The sequence below is a fragment of the Sphaeroforma arctica genome, assembly GCF_001186125.1.
Source record: "Sphaeroforma arctica JP610 unplaced genomic scaffold supercont1.310, whole genome shotgun sequence".
Taxonomy (NCBI): domain Eukaryota; class Ichthyosporea; order Ichthyophonida; genus Sphaeroforma; species Sphaeroforma arctica.
In genome coordinates this window covers 12,045-33,772 of record NW_014040248.1, presented here as the reverse complement: position 1 = coordinate 33,772, position 21,728 = coordinate 12,045, and the positions used below count along the sequence as shown (strand labels likewise).

The following is a 21,728-nucleotide window of genomic DNA, read 5'->3' as shown; positions in this document are numbered from 1 at the left end:
GTGAGATAAAAACAACACACGTAATATAAAACAGTCACAACACGAAGGAAATTAGCGGAGATCGATCAGATCACGCATGCAATAATACATGAACACGTGAAGTGCAATAGCAGTACAACACATCAGCATTTACTGGCAAGGGACGAACAGTACCCAAAACAACTGCAAAACAACAGTATACGGCAACAAAGAAACACACACACTAACAAGAAGTATACAATAAACATTCCAGAGTGGAAATTGCATAGAGATCAACCATTTCAAAGCTGAAATAGCTCAGAGATTGATCGCACACAGACCACCATAGAAGTGCATGTACAACGACATAATTACACAAGCATTAGAACAATTATACACGACTCAAACAACTACACTGAGAAGTAATAATAAACACGTAACCCTAGACACATAAAGACACGAATTGCTTTAAAAACACGAATTGCTTCAAGAAGCACACGAGATAACAAGTCAATGTGAAATCAATAGCAACAAGAAGGCAGCCCATGAACTCTGGAGTTATATCAAGGTCACAAGCCACAGATATCTAGAAAGACTAAAGAACATACACGAGTACTCACGCATAAACACAAACTACGTGACCAACACGAGACCACGATTGATCAACAAGAAATCACAAGTAATCTGAAAATTAAGGCATAGAAACTCAAAGCATATACGAACCACAACTGGTTGTTAATGCTAAAATAAAGCAATGAATAGCCAAATATTACATAAAGCACAGCCATTACAAGTGGACACACAAGAATAAGACCTTAAATTCACAAGTAAGATTCAATGAGATGACTATCAACAAGATTAAGTTATTATAAACGCTAAGACTAGCCACTCCGGCAAAAATAGTCGATAAGCTCAAGAATTCGACATAAAAAGCGATCAGCATTCACTTTAGGGTTTTAAAACCCTTTTAAGGCTAGCCACTCCGGCAAGAATAGTCGAACATTAACAAAATGAGACAACATATGCGATCAGTATCATCACTGATTCAATAAGAAGTACATGATAAGCTATCAAGAGATACTAAGCACATACTAATTGGAACAGCGAGACATAGCACTAAGGATACAGAACATCCGCAGCACACACAGGAGCTCGCTCAAACAAACAGTGCGAACACAGTAGAGGGTTAAAAACATGAAGACACTAACACACAACGCGTACGCAACCAATCCAAAGTTTGGTACAAATACGGTGGTACAAATATAAACAAAATTAATGGTCACTGACACACTATCATAGTGCAAAGGACCGAACATCAAGTGCAAACACACATAAACATATCTCGGCACAGACCCGAACATCAACTGGTGACGTCAACATCGACACAGTTCGGTACAGGACCGAACATCCCAGAGTGACGTCACTAGGGCCGAACTTCTCCAGGTGACGTCACTAGGACCGAACATCTCATTGAGATCACATGAGAAATTAATTTCTCATATGACGGAATAAGCACAAGTAAGTCAACACGTGACGAAATAAGTTTGACTAACAAACACGGTTTTCACCCCTCTTAAATACAGGGAATAAAGCAACAAGCTACCGTACTAGACAGAACGGTAAACACTTCCCGCGGAAGTGAAGCAAAGCAACAACACTGCATTAGTAAGTAAAATATATCCCAATTTACTTACTTTATATGAATTATTACTAAAGAAAAGGGGGGTGAAGCGCGCGCTTTCGCACAAAATATAACAAGAGTCTTTATTGATAACCCATAACACCCACACACCAACGCAGACATCTAAAAATGCTAACATCAACCAGAGCAGGCGTGTATGGTGGTGGGGAAGGAGGTGAAGGCGCGGATGACGTGGGAGCCAACCCAGGTGGGGGGGGGGGGGGGGCAAGCCCAGGCAGTGGTTCTGGCCAGCCTACACCGGCTGGGGTACCCATAGTATCATCAATGCGTCTAGAAATAGACAAGAGTATCTGTCAAGGCAATTATGTTCTGGTGAGTCGGTTTGTGTCCAAGTTGGAACAAACAGTGCCGGTGCCTATACCAACTCTACACAAGATGAGGGTAGGCATACATGACCAACAGCCAGAGCGACGCATACCACTAGTGGATGCAGAACTCAGACGACGATATGATCTGGCAATCAACGACTGTGGTGACGATAAGGAAGATGATCTCATTCAAATAAGTCAGTACATTAGCGAGTTAGAGCTCATCCGTTCACAGTTAGGCGACCAGATAAATAAACCACCTCTTGCAAAACTACTAAAGACTTCAGAATTTCCTAAGATGCCAAAAGATAGTTACTTTAGAATGGAAAACTGTGAAGATATCATAAAGTTTACTATACAATGTAGCAACCTATTCTTAGCAAAGTCCATGCCACTGTGTCAGTACCCAGCACTAGTGAGAAACCTAATAGATTCCACTGATGCAACGGAGAAGACCAAATCAGTACTCAAAAACTTAAGAGATTCTGAGACGCATGAAACTAAGCACTTCAAGGAACCTGTGCAATTCAATAGGATCATTATTGACAGACTTATGCCATATCCAGTAGACTGTCTGTTGAAGAAGTTTCTCAATGACATGCAAAATAAGAAACTGAACGTCGAAGTGCGCATAGAGCGTGCGCGTAAGGCAAAGGCGATGTTAGAGAAGCGTTACCGCAACTCAGACAAGACACGCATACACTTTCAACTCCTCAAGGTACAAAGGTACCAAGCACTTAAGTACTACGGACAGCAAACACTGGTGGATATTCTAATCAAAGGAGATAAGCGACCTTTTGGGAGTGAAGGGTACTTGTCAGTTATGGAACACACCAAGTTTCATACAATGACTGAGTCACACATAAGAATGGCGGCAGTGTTGCAAGGAGAGCGTATGTTGAAGGATCAGTTGTGAGCGCAAAACAAGCATAACGCACAAACAGCCGTCCAAGCAGAAAATAGCACTACCAATGCTAACAAACGGTATAAACCAGACAATGGTGCACCCAACCAAAATAAGCCAGTGGGACAGGCACAGGAGAAGAAGGAGGCACGCGAAGAGCGTCCATGTCCTTATTGCCTGGTAATGCCAGCCCCACATCGGTACAGTAAATGTCCCAACAACAACAAAAAAGTGAATGAAGCCAAGCAGGCTGAGGAGCGGGCCAAGAAGGATGTGCAGATAGCAAGACTGTCCATTACATCTGGCAAGGTGGAAGAAATCACAGAAGGTGCCGAGCACTAAAACAACTCGTAGGTGGAAGCAAACGTGATTGCTCTGGCTGACAGATCAAATGTAAATACAAATGAAGAAACTTTAATAAATGCGAATGATACAAATTATAAATTACCAACCTTTATCCATTGACATACAAATTAATGGCAATACATACCGGGCACTCGAAGACTCAGGCGCACAACGCTCATGTATGGACAAAAGTATAGTAGCTGAACTATATCTATCAGTCAGAGCGCAATCAGGCTACATACGATTAGCACAAACAGGTGCGAGAATACAAAGTGCAGGATCGACCGAAGTATGCGACATTAATTACAGAGGAAGAAAAACCTCTCACTATTTCGAAAGTGTTGGATCTACCAGTTAAGAAGGCATCAACACTTCTTGTTTGAAAGGTATGAACATTCTTCCATACATAGGTGTATACATAGCAGGATTTATAAATCCCTTTTTCCAACATACGCAAAATGGGAGTAATTACTCATTTCACACGAGGAAGATCCAAAGCACGAACAAGAAGGGTTCAGAGATTCACTTGTAGACATCTTAGAAACCAATGCAGATATACATCCTGACGTACATTGCAACCTGTCAGGCACCAAAGCCACTGTGCCTACAAATGAAATCAATGTCGGATAAATGAGGCATGCCAAAGAAAACCTCGTACCACGTAAGTACATTCCACAAACGGATCCAAATGTGAACAGGTGGCTTACAGATGGTCAATGTACAAAAGCACAACACCAACACCGGTGTATTTAGCATTCTTATCCACAGGTGAACATGCCCAAACAAGTCTCCTCAAGAAAGTAAGAATATGCTTAGACCAATTAATTACCAATTCGAGCAAGACAAATTTGTGCTACTAAAAATAAAGGAAGTTATCATAATTCACAAGGAACACAATTCTTGTTTTGGTTTATTGTATTGTGAATATTACTATACGTCTTGTTCCGAACTTCTTGTTTTTCAGAAGGTCAGTAATGTGGTTATTTGTGCACTCTCTAATCTAGTTTCTTGTTGCCAAGAATCTCGACTCCGAGTTTTGTATCTCGTTCTCTTATAGCCGCTGTATATAGTCGTCCTTATAGATTGGTAGTTAGCGTTCTCTATTGTAATTTGCGATAGATCAATCAATAAAATATATCTATTTATTATATGTCACATATGTGTGAACTTATAGGTTTGTGCATGGGTATGTATGTGATTGATATACACATTTACCGTTTCGTCCGTGCATTGCGGGATGTCGGTTGGGTTTTTTTTCTCACGCGTGCCTCATCCTGTATTTATTGTGTTTAGATTTAATATATTCCTTTTAAGTGACGTGTCCACATTAATGTGTCTCTCTATGTATTTTAGGCCTATGTGAGTATATATGTTTATTTGTTACTGTTGGATGCATTTTTTTGTGTGTGTCATGTATCGAAATGCGATGTGTCGATACATTTATTGTGTCATCTAAGTAGGTATATTGTTCCTGATAGTATTCTATACCTAACTGCTTGATATGGTGCTTGTGTATGTCTATCTATTCGTGCCTAGTGGTTTGGTCATTTGATTCGTTCATGAAAAATCTACATCTATGAATTCTAGATGTGAGTGTGTGTGTAATCACTGTTGTTGATATGTGCAATGTGTTATTCATTGCAGGGTTTATACATGCTTTTAAACGAAATCTGTATCTTGTATATTGTGTATCAATATGTGTATTTTTGTTACCTGTCATGTATATTTTTGTAACATATGTTCCCTTATCTTGTTTCTGATCTATAGGTGTGTGAGTATTACTATGTATATTATATCATTGCAATAGAGTTGCTCTGTGCACTTCTACGTCATCCCTGTAATTGAGATGTTCTGGGCTCTTATAGATGTTTCTGTTCCTGCCTTCTTGATTCACATACTCGCATCTAATTCGATCAAAAGCATATATGTATACTAAGGCTTTTCTGAATGTTCAAGCTATCTCTAGATGGCTGCTTATCTGATTACGTGAACTATGTCCAATTGATGTTGGTATCTTGTGCGCCAGGATATTTATATTTCTAGATAATTGTGTTATTTTGTATTCCAGAATATATGCATCTCACGCTTTGTGCCTGTGCTTGGTAGATGTTACTCAGTATTTTAAATGTACGTCCTGTATCTATTCTGTATCAGTTTAGACATCCTCTACAGTGTTACTTATTTCTAACTTCTGCATCATATATACTTATTATTATCATCCATGTATAGCCATCAATCAGATTCCATGGATGTTTCTGAGACATGTGTAGGCACCCAAAAGACTCTTCCTTCATTATTCTTATCTCTAAAATATTATATATAGAAGGCTCGTTTATACATTGTGTTGTCGTTTATGTCCTTATTCTCGTCGTGTATAATTGCCCCAAAAGGATAACTATTGATGGCTTTCTTCTATGGAGTTTAGAAGAACAGCCCTGTACCTCAACAATTTATTTGTGGCAAGGTTCATGTGTCTACCTAATTTAGTAGCACATGTTTGTGTATGTGTTATTGTGTACCTCATATATTTTAGACATGAAATGTTCTACATGTACTGTTGATTATATATTGTCCATACATTGATGTCTCTCATGGGGATTGAATTCTCTTAACATCAATCAATTAAATCAACACTGACACTGATCTTCACTTTGCTACTAGGATTTGAATTCTCCCAACTACTATAATTTAATCACGTTTGGTGCTTATTTACATGGGCCATCCTGTGAGGGTTACCCCGTCGTGTTAAATTTCCGCTTAGTTCATTCCACTACCTTGTTGGTCGGCTCCTGGTGTCTGTTCTCAAGGAGGGAGCTTCTTCTTTCTTTTCCAGTTCCAGTGTGCAAGTTAGTTAACACCACACCAGTTCTTCTTTTCTCTCAACTTTCCGGGCTCCAGGGATCTCCACATTCTTCTGCCTTCCTCGTTCTTACTATCTTTCTCTGATATATTAATAAAGCTCAGTGCTATGTTCTAGCCCGCTTAGATTGTTTGACTTCACGCAGTAAAAATATTGTTAAAAATGTAGAGTTTGAGAGTAGCTCAGGACACGACCAATGGAAACAATAGACCACTTCTCAAGTGCGGATCTCCCAGCTAGGTAAAAGCCCTAGGCTGAAGGACATTGAGTCTTTATTTGTGATTTGTGATCCTGAACTAGACTTAAGTTATACTTGGGTGTTTTATTCTCGCACGGGGGTCCCGTTATCATCTGCCGGTAATCCCCATATATTACTGATGACTCTATTATCAGGAATATTGGATCCAGACCCCAGAACTCAGTATTTGATAATCCTTTGGTTTTGGATTGGCTTTTTTTATAATCTGGTCCCTAGATACTAGGATTGTCTTAGAGAGATGATATGTAGCGTTGATGTTTCTGTTGATGATGTTAACATAATCTCTAGTTTTGAAAAGCAAGACGAGAGTTTTGTTTGCTCGAGTAAAAGGGGTAACAAACGTTTTGCATATGCTCGATCTTTTGTTTTAGTATCGAATGTTGCATTTACAATTTACTATGGCGGCCAAAAAAATTAATTGTGAAACGTAAGTGTTCCAGTTTGAGGATGCATCTATTCATTTCAGTTTGAAACTATTTCAAATGGTAATGCCATATATCGGATATCCTCAACGTTCTCTAGTACGGGTTACAAGAGTTTCTGAGTTCTGTATGACGTGTCTCGTACGCGCCCTGCGGTTGAGGTCTATATGGACTACATGCCTTTGGGTCATACCAGATACAATTATGAGTGCCTTCATTACATCGGTAGAGAACTCACTACCATAATCAAAATATAGTACTCGAGGAAAGCCGAAGTCATTAAAGACGGGATAGCATAATTCTGCAATTGTTTGCGGACGTTTGTTCGTTATCACAAAACAAATTGTAACCCGAAGCCACACACAAGAAATGACAGATATATACATCGCCCGCATGCATGAATCGCGGAAGTTTGACCAAATTGATTTATACTCGGCGCATTGGATCGTCTTTTGGCACACTTTTTAGAGGTGCCCAATCGAAGCGCTTGACCTGATACTTTTCATAATCTGTGCAGCGTCGATATACCGCACACGTGTGGTTGCTTTCAGCGCCAGACGATCAAGCCTTCACAAATATCCGTTTTGTAACTATGCTCGTAAGCTTGATAATTTAAATTATGAATGAGCCTGACTTTACTTTCAAGCTATTCTAAGAATGTCAGATTTTGAGAAACACTGGGAATGAACCATCTCCCCGATACTTAGGGCAACTTCAATGTCAGTAGTAGTAGTTTCCTGCGATTAATAGATAACAAATTACACTGGTTGTTTCGCAACTCCTGGCTGTTCTTTAAGCAGCGCATTAGGCAGTTGAGTGCGAGCTTTAGGATTACTTAGTGATTAGAGTCTAAATTCCATGGCCTTAGCTAGTTCCACGTTTTTACGATCTAATGCAGTTTCAATCGGCGTAATCTCGACGGTATTCTGCGAGTCTGGAGTTTAAGATCAAACTGTTTAGATTCTTCTAGTTTAGATAAGAAATCGGTTGAGGGTTTTCATTTAGTAGTACCTGTAAGACCAATGCGACAAGTCATGGCTTGTCTCTGTGGTGTCTTTTTATCAAAATGAGATCCTGGATACGAGCACTTGTTTGGTTTCACGGTCAACCTATACAGGTTTGTTTTGTATCATACTAATAAGTTCACGTTGCCAGCGATCGGATTTACGTAAGGGACAACACAACGGTATGGTAGATGAAGCTATACATTAGCATAATTTAACAACTGGAATATTAGTTACCATGGCGAGTTTGCTCACGCATTATGTTTAGACAGGTCAAACGGGAACACATTTGTCTAAAAGTCCGGGACAAGTCGAGAGAGCATGTCAGGAAGAGGGTTATTTATTCCTGGAATGTGTGTAATTTGAAGGCAAACTTAGCAACTATATCATGCCAGCGGCTCACCAATTGCGAATCAGAGTTCATATCTTTTAAGTATCTTAAAGACTTTGATCACAGGTGGCAGTAAAATAGTTTCCGTATAGGTACTCTTTGAATTGACTTAGCGCAGCTACAATAGCAAGAAGTTCTCGTTCAACTGTAGAGTAATTCCGTTGACCCTTGTTGTAACTTTTACTAAAAAATTGAATGTAGTGTGGCTTACATTTATAGCTTGATATGGTACGCATCCAATCGCTCGATCTGAAGCGTCAGTGGCTACTCGGAATGAAACACCGTCTACCGAGTATTGCATGATCGGTGCATTCATTTCTTTACTTTTGCTTAATTTGAATACTTATCACATTTCCGTAGCTTTCCCAACAGCCCTTTGTGAAGTCGTAAATAAGTGAAAGGTAGTAGGTAGTAGGAAAGGTAGTGTGCCGAATCCGAAAAGAAGCTAGCAACCCCACACAGAGTTTATATACACTCTTCCCGCTATCGGTGTAGATAAGTCCAATAGAAATTGCTTCTTGCCATAATCAATATCTACTCCTGCTACAGATACTTTGTAACCAAGTAAGTGGATAGTATCTTTAGCAAATGAGCATTTATTCTCATTAATTTAAAACTTCTTTAACGAGTTTAAAGTATTCTTGAGCTGTCATAGTAAAGTTTACATAGCGTCTTAATAGACAGATCCGTTTTCCGACAGGTCTGCAATTACTTGTTGGAAGAATGAAGTTAATATACGTAATCCTTCATGTACATCTTTAAATTGATGCTTCTTACTTAGTACTTTCTATGTGGCTCGTGGATTTGTAATTGATGAAGTGCAGCTTTTAAATATCTCTTGGCCTTCCATCTTACGTAGTATCTCACTTATTTTAGGATAGGGAAACATGTGTTGCGGTATCAATTTATTAATCGGAGACCGGTACAATGTCACTCTTGTTTTACCAACCGATACATCACAATTATATTTATCGACCGCAAAGTGCGCAAGGTTAACAGGGGCTACATCGTAGTTTGTCTCAATTAGACTTTGCTTTAGCAAGACTTCAATTTGGGTCTTGTCTGTGTCATTAAGTCTCCAACTTGCATATTTATGCGAAGGAGACTTTCACTTGAGAAGTCAATGTTAGTTAAGTCAAGATTTACAAACTCATTAGAGAACTTATACATACACCAGTCAGTGATTTATTCTTTCTGTTCTGTACAATTGAGTCCATAATTGTATATGTGAAGCGCAGTACCTTATCCCTTGCTTCACCTTCAGAAGGCTTAAGTGACTATAACATGTTATCGTCCGATTAATTCTTATTCAAGTCTAATATGCGCTGGCCAATCCCAGAATCCCGACTTTTGCTGAAAGACTGATTCATCAACGTCGGAATATTTGGCGGCTTACAAGGGAGGGCATCAATCATCGTCAACTACAATCGCCTCCGAATTCCAACGTAAAGTACTTTGATGGGTTTACGATTCACTGTCCGACGTGCCTGTTATACCAGCTCAAGCTGTGGAAGCATGTCAAGTATCAAACCAGGCACCATCTGTATTCCGGCAGCAAAGGACAGTGATCTCAGGCTAATGCTGATGCGCATACATTGACAAAAGTCGATGAAGTAAACAGACTGCTATACAATATAAAATACAATAAGCAATATAGTACATGAATTAGTTCGTGATATTACTCTTCCTTGTCGTATAGTTAAGTAATGCTACTATACAGCAATTTCATACAACCAGACTTGTTATTGTGTATCTAAGTCTGCGAGATGACATTTCTTCCACTACATAGTTTTGCGGTACAAAAAAATATGTTGTCTCAGCCAAACTTCTTCGCAATTTAGGTGTATTGTAAACACATTGGTGGGCCACATTTAGAATACAATCTCGATGGGTGTTCTTATTGATAATATATACAACAGCTATGCTGTGCACACGGCAACGAAATATATTACTGCACATGGGCCGACGTGTGCCAAACGTCCTTCGTGCAGGCAGACGTGTATAAGAAACACCATCATCACAATCAATGAGACATGAAAATTGCAAGCTTAGATATAGTTCAGAAAAATCATTATCGGTAAACTAGATAAATTAGTGTACTCATCGTATAGTAAGAGATACCCTCCCAACTGATTCAAATTCAATCACTAAGTCATTTCAAATATATACATGACGACGAATACGAACCAAAATGTAAATATTACTGCACATGGACCAACGTATTTGTGGACAAAAACACCTTTGTGTAGGCAGACGTGCATTCAAAACACCAATATCGCAATCAATGAGATATTAAAAGGGCAAACTGGGATATAGTACAGAAAAACCATAATTGGGAAACAAAATAAATATACTTAAGTATACCCATCGTATAGCAAGAGCTACATCAAAACCTTTGGTTCACCTTGGTAATCTGTTTCTACGCGATAGTATGCCAACTGTTTCAGACGGCTCGTATCCACTGTGTCAACTTGTAATAACACTACAGCGTCGAACACTAATACAAATACTGCAAATGAGTCGGACTCTGATAAAAATACGTATACTGCAATGTCTATTGTCGCTCATACCTTGTTTGAATCAAGTGTCAATTCTGCTGTACAAATGTTATACGGATCTACTGATCTTGGATATTTATATCAATCCAACGTTAAAACAAATGAACAAACTAGTGACAGATTTTATTGATGTATGTATATAGAATTATGTGAACAGCTATCCACATAGGATGTATCTTACTAGAGTTAAAATTATTACTTGTACCGGGCGGGGTTACTATTAAATGCTGGGTCCTGATGAACAGGCTATTTTGAATTCCCGACTTATCCAGTTTCAAATGTCAAATGTCCAGCTGGTCGAGCTTCTATACTTATCGCTAACGATTTATGTGGCAACTACATTGATGACAACGACGACTTATATGATTTTAACCGCAAGCATGTGAATGATGCCTAATCATTTTTCTGCGTGAAGACTGTACCGCGTAGGAAACTAATAAGAAGGAGATTCTTTATAAATATACACTAAGAGAGCAGGATTTGATCTCAAACGGATACCTAGTTATTTATTGCTCCACACGTATACGAAAATCCGTTGTTTTGTCTAGCACATCCATTCAAATCGGTTATACAATTATAAGTATCGTCAACTACTAACAGTTCAAGCGTTGCATTAAAACCAAAAGAAAATATAATTGCGTTTGCATTAAACGGTCCTGACCAGTTCAAAGAACTTCTCGACAATAAGTCCTTGCCCAATCCAAAGCTAAGACAGCATCTGCATTGTATACTTGTTGGAGCTAAAAAAGATGTCGACAAATGTATTTGCGTACACGTTTTTCTGAATACGGCCGCCATATCACTAAGTTATATACTACTAGTTATATTTCTTGAAGCATCGTAATCGGTATTGCATGAATATAATAATCGAACCTAAAGCAGAAACGACATACATAATACTATCCTTTGTTAACACATTACTACAAAACTTTAAAGTAGTTTCTGGAGGCAAATAAATCCATATTGTACAATCTTCTTCAGGTAATGTAGTCAAGCAAGATGCTGGTCGTACACAGCATAGCTGTTATTCCAATGCGACTATTTTAGGTCATGCTGCTATAAGCGCACTTAAACAAATTGCAGTCAAGGAACCATGACGAATTTGTGCCTTGCCAACCGATATAACACGTGCTGATACTGTTCCAATTGCTATATACGAGTTTAAAAAAACTACAGGATCGTACCCTGGTAATGTTCGGTTAACCTTATAACTTCTACAATCTACAGTGTCTCCCACAAGTTTCTACCCCAAACGGACTTCTGACGAATCTCTCAATCAATTGGGGAGCCAAATTCAGAACCGCAAAAAACAAATAAATCATTTTACCCTGGATCTTACTGATATTGTCCAATTAAGGAACAACGTCCTCTTTTACTTGGCTTTGGAATTATAGCCACCAACATTTCAATAGGCACTAATCGCGTCCCTCTCGTCAATGTAGCTTCCGTCGCTAACCTTCTGAATGTCAAGACCTCAGAATGCTGTCAGGGTTGCAGAAGAGGCTACGGCGGATGTACATCACAAATACAAGATCAGTCATATTTTCATGCGCCCTAATTCCCTGTATTATGACAAACTCGTTTCCATCACCAAAGAGATCTCTGCTGATACTGGAAAAAATGTGCGCTATCCACCTCTTTAGGCCATGAACGACTCATTGGTGGTTGAATACACCATTCTCAATCATCATAAATTGATTAGTTTTAATGGGCAGTATTGTAGTTATCTCCGTTCAGACGCGCATGCCTTGTTCAAGACCACATTCATGAATGAGGTATCGGGCTACCGCTTTTATTGTTGCCCAGCATGATGTGAATTCCTGTTCAAAATGGTTAAGAGACTTACAGTTTAAAAATTAAACCTCGTGTGTGTAGTCTAGGGACCAGATTATCAAAAAGCCAATACAAAACCCAAAACCACAGAATCATCAAATACTGAGTGTTGGAATGAGGATTCAAATATTCCTAATATTAGTCATATGTGTTATTAGCGGTAGAGATATACCGGGACCCCGCGTGTGAGAGAAGCATTCAAGTAGAAACCGTAGTCTAGTGAATTAGAAAAGTAAAACCCCGAGTCTAGTGAATTAGAAGACGCAAATAAGACTCAGTTCGGATGTCTCAGACTAGGGATTTTTCCTTGCTGAGATAACTGTATTTGAAAAGAGGTCTATTGTATCTTTTGGGTCATATCTTTCAGCTACTCTCCATACTCTACATATGTCTTGGTGAACGCAAATTCACCATTCCCCAAGTCTGAAATAGATCCTAATTCGAAGCTGTCGGACCAGTCCAAATACAGGTTCCTCCCCTGCTCCCAAAGAAGCCCTTCTGCCTTTCTTGATTCTTCTGCCAGCTATGTAAAGCGCGAGCGCATCGCTCCTGGTATCAAGATCAACGACATCCTCACTAACCTCACCGACGCCTTTACTGCGTCTGTGGACAAATAAAAGTCTACCTGTGCTTCCTCCCCTGCTATGCCGTGTCCTGCGCCGCGTCCCGAGTTTCAATCGGACTCGAGACCTGTTCTCCATCTAGTCCTCTCCCTTAACGATCTGTGGCCATTAACTCTCCACTGTGATGTCGTTCCGTCCCCCGAACTGACACTTATGCTCCCGATCCCCCTGAAGTTGCTGCGTCCGACGAAGACTTTGCCCAGATCGATTCATGTAAGTCCACGTCATTTGGGAACAAAACCATGAAAAGAAATCAAGCCAACCATCACATTGAAATTTGCAAAGAAATCTACGTCCTCCGCAGCAACCATGACATTTAATGGTTATCTATTAAAAGTTGCCATGGTGTTCAGGCATGGATTGTCTGCGTATGCCCTCTGGCCATACAACTTTTATTTTACGTTTTCACTCTCTGTATATACGAATTTCTACAATAAAATAATATGATGAATTGCGTCCATATTTTGTAATATATCCTTTTCTTACTACAATGTACACATTTCTAATTTTGCTTACCTTTCCTGCGTAAAATTAATGTATTACAATAGTGTAAACTATCTATAGAATATAATAACTACCATTTGCCCCTAAAATATTCTGACAATTATTCGGCCAAATTATTAGCGGTAATATATTATGGGTCCCTCGGTTTTAGGGTAAAATTCGTCTCAACACAATATACTCCTTTACAACAAGCAACAACCCATATTCAGTCTTATCTCAAAACAAGAACTCAGATTTAGTCATATCTTTCCAATCAGACATGTTTACTTCCCAAATCACGGTTCTGTAACTAGTTATATTGCTTGTCCTGATGATTTTGGTCCTCCCGCCAATCTCCAAAATTCAATGTCGTTTTCTTTTATAACGTTCCTTCATGAGGACCTTTCTTTATAGCTATTGAAGTATTAGCAGGGCTCACATACAACTGCTTATCTACAATGAGGCTATGTGGGCTATAAACCCTTAGTGCTTTTAGAGAAAATAACTGATAGTGATGCTAGAGGTACTTTTTTAAGCTATCGAGGGTATTAATGCTTATACCAACAGGCAACCCCGATCATTCTACCCAGGCTACCACTACTATATCCTTAGTCGTCCTATATTCATTTCAACATGGAGGCTGGCGCTTTCCACTTCTGCTCGTCGACATCAGCGAATGCATGGTCACAGAACGCGGACGACTACCACAACTTGGTATTACGTATATAAGGCCAACAGTCAAACAACAATTAATCACTCAATATAAATTTCATGACAGTGGCTACGACATATACATCAAGGGGCACACAACGTCACATGACTTTTCCAATGGCACAATTTTTCTTACCATACCAAGCACTCAATGGGGGCATAAGTTGATTGATACTGAAGTAACAAAACTTGCTCTCACGGCATCAGCCGCGCGGGTCACACCCATCACACCAGTACCCAAACTAGACGGCAGCCGCAACTTGTCCGTCACCACCACATGTGCGTACAACGACACCTGTCCTGCCTTGTAAGTTTTGGTCTATCAAGGCAATATTAACGCCTTAGAGTAGTTAAACGTTTAGGTTAAGTCGAAGTATAATTAAATTCAATGTAAATAAACGAAATGAGTTTTTTTAGTAAAGTTAGGTATGTTTCGTGAAAACAGCAATACTCTAAGGGATTGTGAGGCTGAGACATTGCCTATATGTAATCCTCTCAGTACTGTTTTCGCCGAAGGATTTTATTTAGTGTTTCGTTGTCGCTCTAATAAAAACTTTGGTATGTTTCGCTGGGGCGAATCCGAGAGACTCATAAAATCCTATCTTTAGAAAAAAAGAAAAGAATAAAGAAAAATACTCTTGATGTCCATAGTTATTGCAAATAACTTGCCACTTATCAAGAATTACCGACTTAGCCTTCCTCAGATTGGCACATCTGGTTGGCTGAACGGAGGATAAACTAAGCAACGCTAATAATCGAGGCTGAGACATTGCCTATATGTAATCCTCTCAGTACTGTTTTCGCCGAAGGGGTTTTATTTAGTGTTTCGTTGTCGCTCTAATAGAAACTTTGGTATGTTTCGTTGGGGCGAATCCGAGAGACTCATAAAATCCTATCTTTAGAAAAAAAGAAAAGAATAAAGAAAAATACTCTTGACGTCCATAGTTATTGCATTAACCAATAACTTGCCACTTCTCAAGAATTACCGACTTAGCCTTCATCAGACTGGCACATCTGGTTGGCTGAACGGAGGATAAACTAAGCAACGCTAATAGTCCTTAGAAACCTATGTTCGGTTGAGCCATCTCGCTACCGAAGTATTCAGATATAAATAGATTTGGAAGGTTAAGTATAATTCTATTAATAGAACTAGACCAAATCTTATATTTGGTATTTTACTGGGATCTTTTAATGGTCTTGTCCAAATATCTGATATGTAAAATGGAAAAGATATTTAATTAATAAAAACCGTTAAAAACCATTAAAGAGTTTACTTACTTTTAAGAGTACGTTTTGCGTACTATTAAGAGTACGTTTATAATACAAGATTCTAATGTGGAGGCCCGGATTTTACAGCCTCCCGTAGCGCCAGCTACTGATTATTCTCCTGAACCGTTTCCTACGACTCCATCAATCATACAAACTTATGTCTAATTCCACGACCACACTCAATATGGTCGCAAAGAAAGTTATCATCCCCACCCAAATTCTACCTGTCGGATGATTGTCCACCGAATAATGTATAATAAGCACTGCCGAATTCAAAACGACATGGCCCGCATCAACTTTGATCCGACTGTTGACTTGTTCACATCATAACGTACGACTCACTTACCACGTTGCCAGTCCATCCGGTGGCAACATTGCCACAGATCAACGTAAGACTGATTGGCTTAAAAAGAAAGCGTACGCTAATCCTATTTAGTCAGATACCTCAGAGTTTATCGACAGCGTCATTTCTACCAGAACCATTGGCGCCGTATTGATCCCCCTTCGTCCTCACGCAAAACAGTGGGATAAATTCATTGCACGAATTCAAACTCTTACCATATATTATACAGAATACGTCTTTCACAATCTTGCGATACGGCTCAGCCACTGTAATGAAAGAAAGTACGATATAGAAGTAAATTTGAACAATGTAATTTTGTAAGATTCGGTCGATCAAGGCGATATTAACGCCTTAGAGTAATTAAACGCTTAGGTTAAGTCAAAGTATCGTGAAATTCGAAGTAAATAAACGAAATGAATCTTTTGGTAAAGTTAGGTATGCCTCGTGAAAACAGCAATACTCTGAGGCACTGTGAGGCTGAGACATTGCCTATATATAATCCTCTCAGCACTGTTTTCGCCGAAGGGATTTTATTTAGAGTTTCGTTGTCGCTCTATTAGAAACTATGGTATGTATCGTTGGGGCGAATCCGAGAGACTCATAAAATCTTATCTTCAGAGAAAAGAAAAGAAAAATAAGAAGAAAAAAAACTCTTGATGTCCATAGTTAGTGCATTAACCAATAACTTGCCACTTATCAAGAATTACCGACTTAGCCTTCATCAGACTGGCACATCTGGATGGCTGAACGAAGGTTAAACTAGGTAATGCTAATAGACCCTATAAACCTATATTGAGCCATCTCGCTACCGAAGTATTCAGATATAAATACAGTTGGAAAGTAAATATAGTTCTATTAATAGAACTAGACCAACTCTTATGTTTGGTATTTTACTGGGGCCTTTTAATGGCCTCGTCCAAAGATATGTAAAATGGAAAAGGTATTAATTAATAAAACCATTAAAAAGAAAGAAAGAAAAATACTCTTTATGTCCCTAGTTATTGTCTTAACCAATAACTTGCCACTTATCAAGAATTACCGACTTAGCCTTCATCAGACTGGCACATCTGGTTGGCTGATCAGAGGATCAACTAGGGAACGTTAATAGTCCCTAGAAACCTATATTCGGTTGAGCCATCTCGCTACCGAAGTATTCAGATATAAATAGATTTGGAAAGTAAATATAGTTCTATTAATGGAACTAGACCAAATCTTAGGTTTGGTATTTTACTGGGGCCCTTTAATGGCCTTGTCCAAATATCTGATATGTAAAATGGAAAAGGTATTAATTAATAAAACCGTCAAAAACCATTTAGGAAACTTAAGTTCCTTGTACTATTAAAAGTGCGTTTATAGTTTACGTACTTTTTAAGAGTACCTTTATAACATAAAGTCTAATGTGGAGGCCCGGCTATTACAATTTAAGTGTAGCTTCAGCCCTATATACTGAGCTAAAAAGTAGAGGATTTTAGACTGAGGCTATTGTCTATATGCTCCGCTCTAATCGCTCAGTACTTCGGTCTAGACTTATTTGGTGTCAGTAACTAAGATCAGATTTAATTTCATCGGATGCACGATATTTTATTCTCTTATCGTTTCATGCGTCGAAACTATTCTCCAATCGCAGTAATAACTCTAAGTCCAACTTTAAGAAATCAAAAACACCCTGTTGGTGCAGTTAAATATCTGCACCAATACCCCATCACAAGGTACCTAGCTCTCCATCCCATTGAAGGCATAGACGGACACATATAGTTGGCTGGCTAGGGGGGATCATTCTTCATGCCCCATTTCTCAGCGGGTTATCACGTGCTGAGAGTATTCGGTAATATAACACGTGTCATCAAGTGCCACTTTGGAAAACATATCATTATAGCAATATACGTGCATCGGAAGTTCCAACAAAACTTGTAGAAAGTTCTTGCGTGCTAGCAACGTAGGTACGATCTGGCGTAAGCTTTGAAACCTTCAACCGCTCTTCAGTGTTCTTTAGTTAAGGCTGGTCTGTCATATGCCAAATACTCGATATTCCAGTTGATTCGCCAATATTCAATAAGTTACTAGCTAAATTTCAGGGCACATTATCTATTTTATATACATCTCTTGTAAGCTCCATGTAAGCAGATGCAATTGTATCTTCTAAGGCAAGGTCGCGATGTTTGCAGTCAACAACCCTCGATTTTCCACACCGATGATCCGATAATTCTGCAATGTTACAAAGCTTGATAGGATCATATCGCTCTACTTACCACTCAATACATCCCAAACCTACGATTAAACTATTGGTATCACGCACCCTCCCCACCACTCGTACATACCGCGCCTGTATCCATATAGATATAAACCATCTTTATCCTTGCCAAGTACATGCGTTTTCCAGGTGGATCAGAATAGTAGCCCTGCCTATAAATCTGTACAATGTGTTTTGCTTGTTGTTTCACCTTTGCCGGTAAAAAAAAGTATCTCCGGTCTTAACGTAGTTTTGATCGCAACAATATACACATACAAGTTTTACACGACGACTGATGCGAGGTGGGACTGGAAATATGCGTACTAAACGCCGCTGAAAAAAGACCTTCCGCGCGGTGATTAGAGTTTCTTCTTCACCAACGAACTGCATCTTGTGACTAAAACTTACTCCACTTTTTTTTTCTTTTCATAATAGCGGGATGAACTATAAGCACAGCATTCGAGTAGTAGCGCATGAAGGCACGGAAACAATAATGTTTCTTCTTCAGCGGGATAAGTTTTATATCGCAGAGGGCGTTTCCAAGAACAAAAACTTCCTCCGATAGTTCCGCACTTATTTTATCAAGCTCAGGTGGAGGTGTATCTGCATACATCTCGTCTACCTCTTTTAAGATCAAGAGATCATCACCGGACAGCTGATCTTCAAGAACATCGTCATCTTCTTCTAGAAAGTGGAGGGGGCCAGCATCGTACTCATGATCTGACTCCAATTCAAGATCCGATAACACCTCCATTCGATCCTATATCTTTACTACTTACTATATATATATTACTATATATACACTGAAGCTGCTCACAAGACATACTATGGACCGAAGAACTGTACACAAATAAATGAATGCCGTATCAATTATATCATTTAAAAATACCTCTAAAATGCCCTCTAAAAGAGTCCGTTTGGGCTTCTCCCACCCTCTCCTTCCAATTCGTTTTCAAATTTCAAGTGCCACAAAAGCACTCGCCACCATGGAATCTAAGACACAGTCGAAAGAAGAGTGGAACGGCGTATGTCTGGACATTACCAAGGCATACGACAAGGTTGCTCTCCCGCGCCTGTGGATACTCTTGCGCCACGCTGGAATGCCCGAAAACCGGATCAACTGCCTCCGCGCGCTATTTGAGAGGGTCCCTACCCGAGTGACATACCGCAGCATGCTCTCGCATGTATTTCATAGAACAAATGGCATCACATAAGGCTCAATCGTTGGCTCCCAGCTCTTTATTATCTACATGGATTTTTTTTGGCTGTCACACTAGTACAATTTCGGCCCAAGCTTTTCCGCTTTTATTTATTTGTCGATGACACACGAATCCAAGCCCCCCAACTGGTTTCGCTCCAGCCCTTTTTAGACGACATTGATGCTTGGGGACGCGAATCTGGCCTCAAACATGGTGTCATCAAACCCCGAGTACGATCTACCAACTTGCGACACGCGGCGCCAACCCTCCGTATAAATGGTGAGCTTATGACGCCGATACTTGCAGATGCCCCTTGGAACACATGTCACCTAGAACACATGTTAAGCCTAAACTCTCCAAACACCTGGGTTTCCCACATATGGAATCCCTGGTTACAGCATTGTCTCTGGGTATCGCCTCTTTCCACGCTTATGGTTTCCATGGCTTCAGCTGGCGACACCCTAGCACCAGGCTGGTGTTGTTCAAAACATTCATCTTATCCACGGCTACATATGGCCTGAACATTATTGCATGGGCTCCACCTATATGGAAGGATGCGCTGGACCCCTTGTTTGAGCGCCATAACTCAGCACTCATTCGAGCAGCAGCCATCATCACGGGCACCAAACACCCTAGGTTTCCCAAACATCAAACCAACTCCATTTTTTTGTGGCCTGCTCCCCACGCGAGCATTCGCGGACTACCTCGGAGGTTGCCTGGGACTGCAACTCGACTCAATGGCTAGCACAAACCCACTCACCCCTCTGACGCAACCCGCCTGGGTCCACGACAACACCGCGCTTTCCGTAGTATGCCCACTTGAAGACTGTATACAAAACTACGGACGGGCGTACACCAGAACATGTAGCCCTCCACCGACAATGTGACGACAATAGAAAGAATTCAATGAAACGCTGGTCCAACAAGGAGATCGCCGCAATGGCCCGGCGTCAATACTACTACCAATTGGTCATGGGCAAACCGCCAACCTCAGATCGGGACAAAGCCCGACACGACAGCTTTAACCGCTGCTTCGAGCCTACACCAATCCGGCTCTGTGCTATAATTGTAATAAATGTTTACATATTCACATTGCTCGACTACCGCACTGACGACTGTCTCTGCCCTGTCTGCCCCGGTGGCCAAAAATTCACCACCAGCCACATTGCCTGCATTCAGCAACTGATCCAATGCATCCTGGTAGGCTCAAAACTGCCTCTCATTGGCCCTGATCTCCTCCAGCAACTACAGAAGTGCCATGATTTCCATGGTATCTGGACCCTCACGAACACCTTGGATCTATTCCCCAGCATGTAGAACAACCTCTGTACCCACACCTGTCTCTGACATATCAACAGATATTTCCTATACCCCGGCTAATCACACTGTTGAAGTACTACTTCCAAATTTTGGTCCAAACCAATTCATCGCGCCTGTTGGTTCCGCCTTTGATACTTCCAATACAGGCAAACCAGCACATACCGAGTGCATCCGTGGTCTGGTGCGGCATCGGTTCACCCCCAACCTCCCTCCTCAACCGAATTATGACGGATAACCTGGTCCTACTTGGCATTTCGTATTCTTCACTAACCCATTCCACAGCACTACACGATAAAGACCCGATCCGAACCACAGAGGTGGGTACGCTATTTAGTAGGTCAGAAAGAGAATACGTGGCACACTCGATGGTGTCAGTTTTTTGTCACCACTGGCCTGAATTGACCCAGCGCATATCCTCCATTGTCGAATCACTTGGTCCAAGCTTCAACAGGGAAATTACTGACCACTTCTTCCCATCGATCTTCCCCGAACCACTACAACGGCTATGAGAGCCATACCATATGTACAAACATTGTAACTTAACCTTTGAAATGAACAATATTATCCCTACACATTTTTAAAATACATATTATTATCCCTACACATTTCAAAAATCAGAAAACCATATGTGACCCCCCGGAAAAAGAAACTCGAGAAACATGTCAAAAAAACCTGTTTCTTTTTCAAGGGGCTATGAAAAAACCTCCACCCAAAAACCCTAAAACCTTTTCAATTTCCTGACGGCTACGCTATGAATTTTATTATTATTATTATTTTCAAGGTTCGCGTGATCACTCGACCAACAAGACGTGCGCACCCGCCGCCTCCTCCGTAGCACTTCGCTCTTCGCCACAGCTACATACAAAAATATGACGGTTCATTACTTTGATGTTTCTGCATACTTATACGCCAAACTAGGCATACCCGTCTACATGTATCTACCAAAAAGCGTAACCAAACTCGAATGATACCCACCAGACTCCATACTCAAATTTAAACGTGGATT

At 40.2% G+C, this 21,728-nt stretch overlaps 2 protein-coding genes across 2 annotated transcripts; one reads left to right on the top strand and one right to left on the bottom strand.

Annotated features, from left to right (window-relative positions):
- Nucleotides 1-1,768: 1,768 nt before the first annotated feature.
- Nucleotides 1,769-3,214, top strand: SARC_05068 (hypothetical protein; the record flags this gene model as incomplete). Its single annotated transcript, XM_014301074.1, has 2 exons — nt 1,769-2,861; nt 2,913-3,214. The coding sequence occupies 2 exons, from the start codon at nt 1,769-1,771 to the stop codon at nt 3,212-3,214; spliced, it is 1,395 nt and encodes a 464-aa protein (XP_014156549.1).
- Nucleotides 3,215-18,600: 15,386 nt separating this feature from the next.
- On the bottom strand, nt 18,601-18,957 carry SARC_05067 (hypothetical protein; the record flags this gene model as incomplete). Its single annotated transcript, XM_014301073.1, has 1 exon — nt 18,601-18,957. One exon carries the CDS (start codon nt 18,955-18,957, stop codon nt 18,601-18,603), a length of 357 nt encoding a protein of 118 aa, XP_014156548.1.
- Between the last annotated feature and the right edge of the window lie 2,771 nt (nt 18,958-21,728).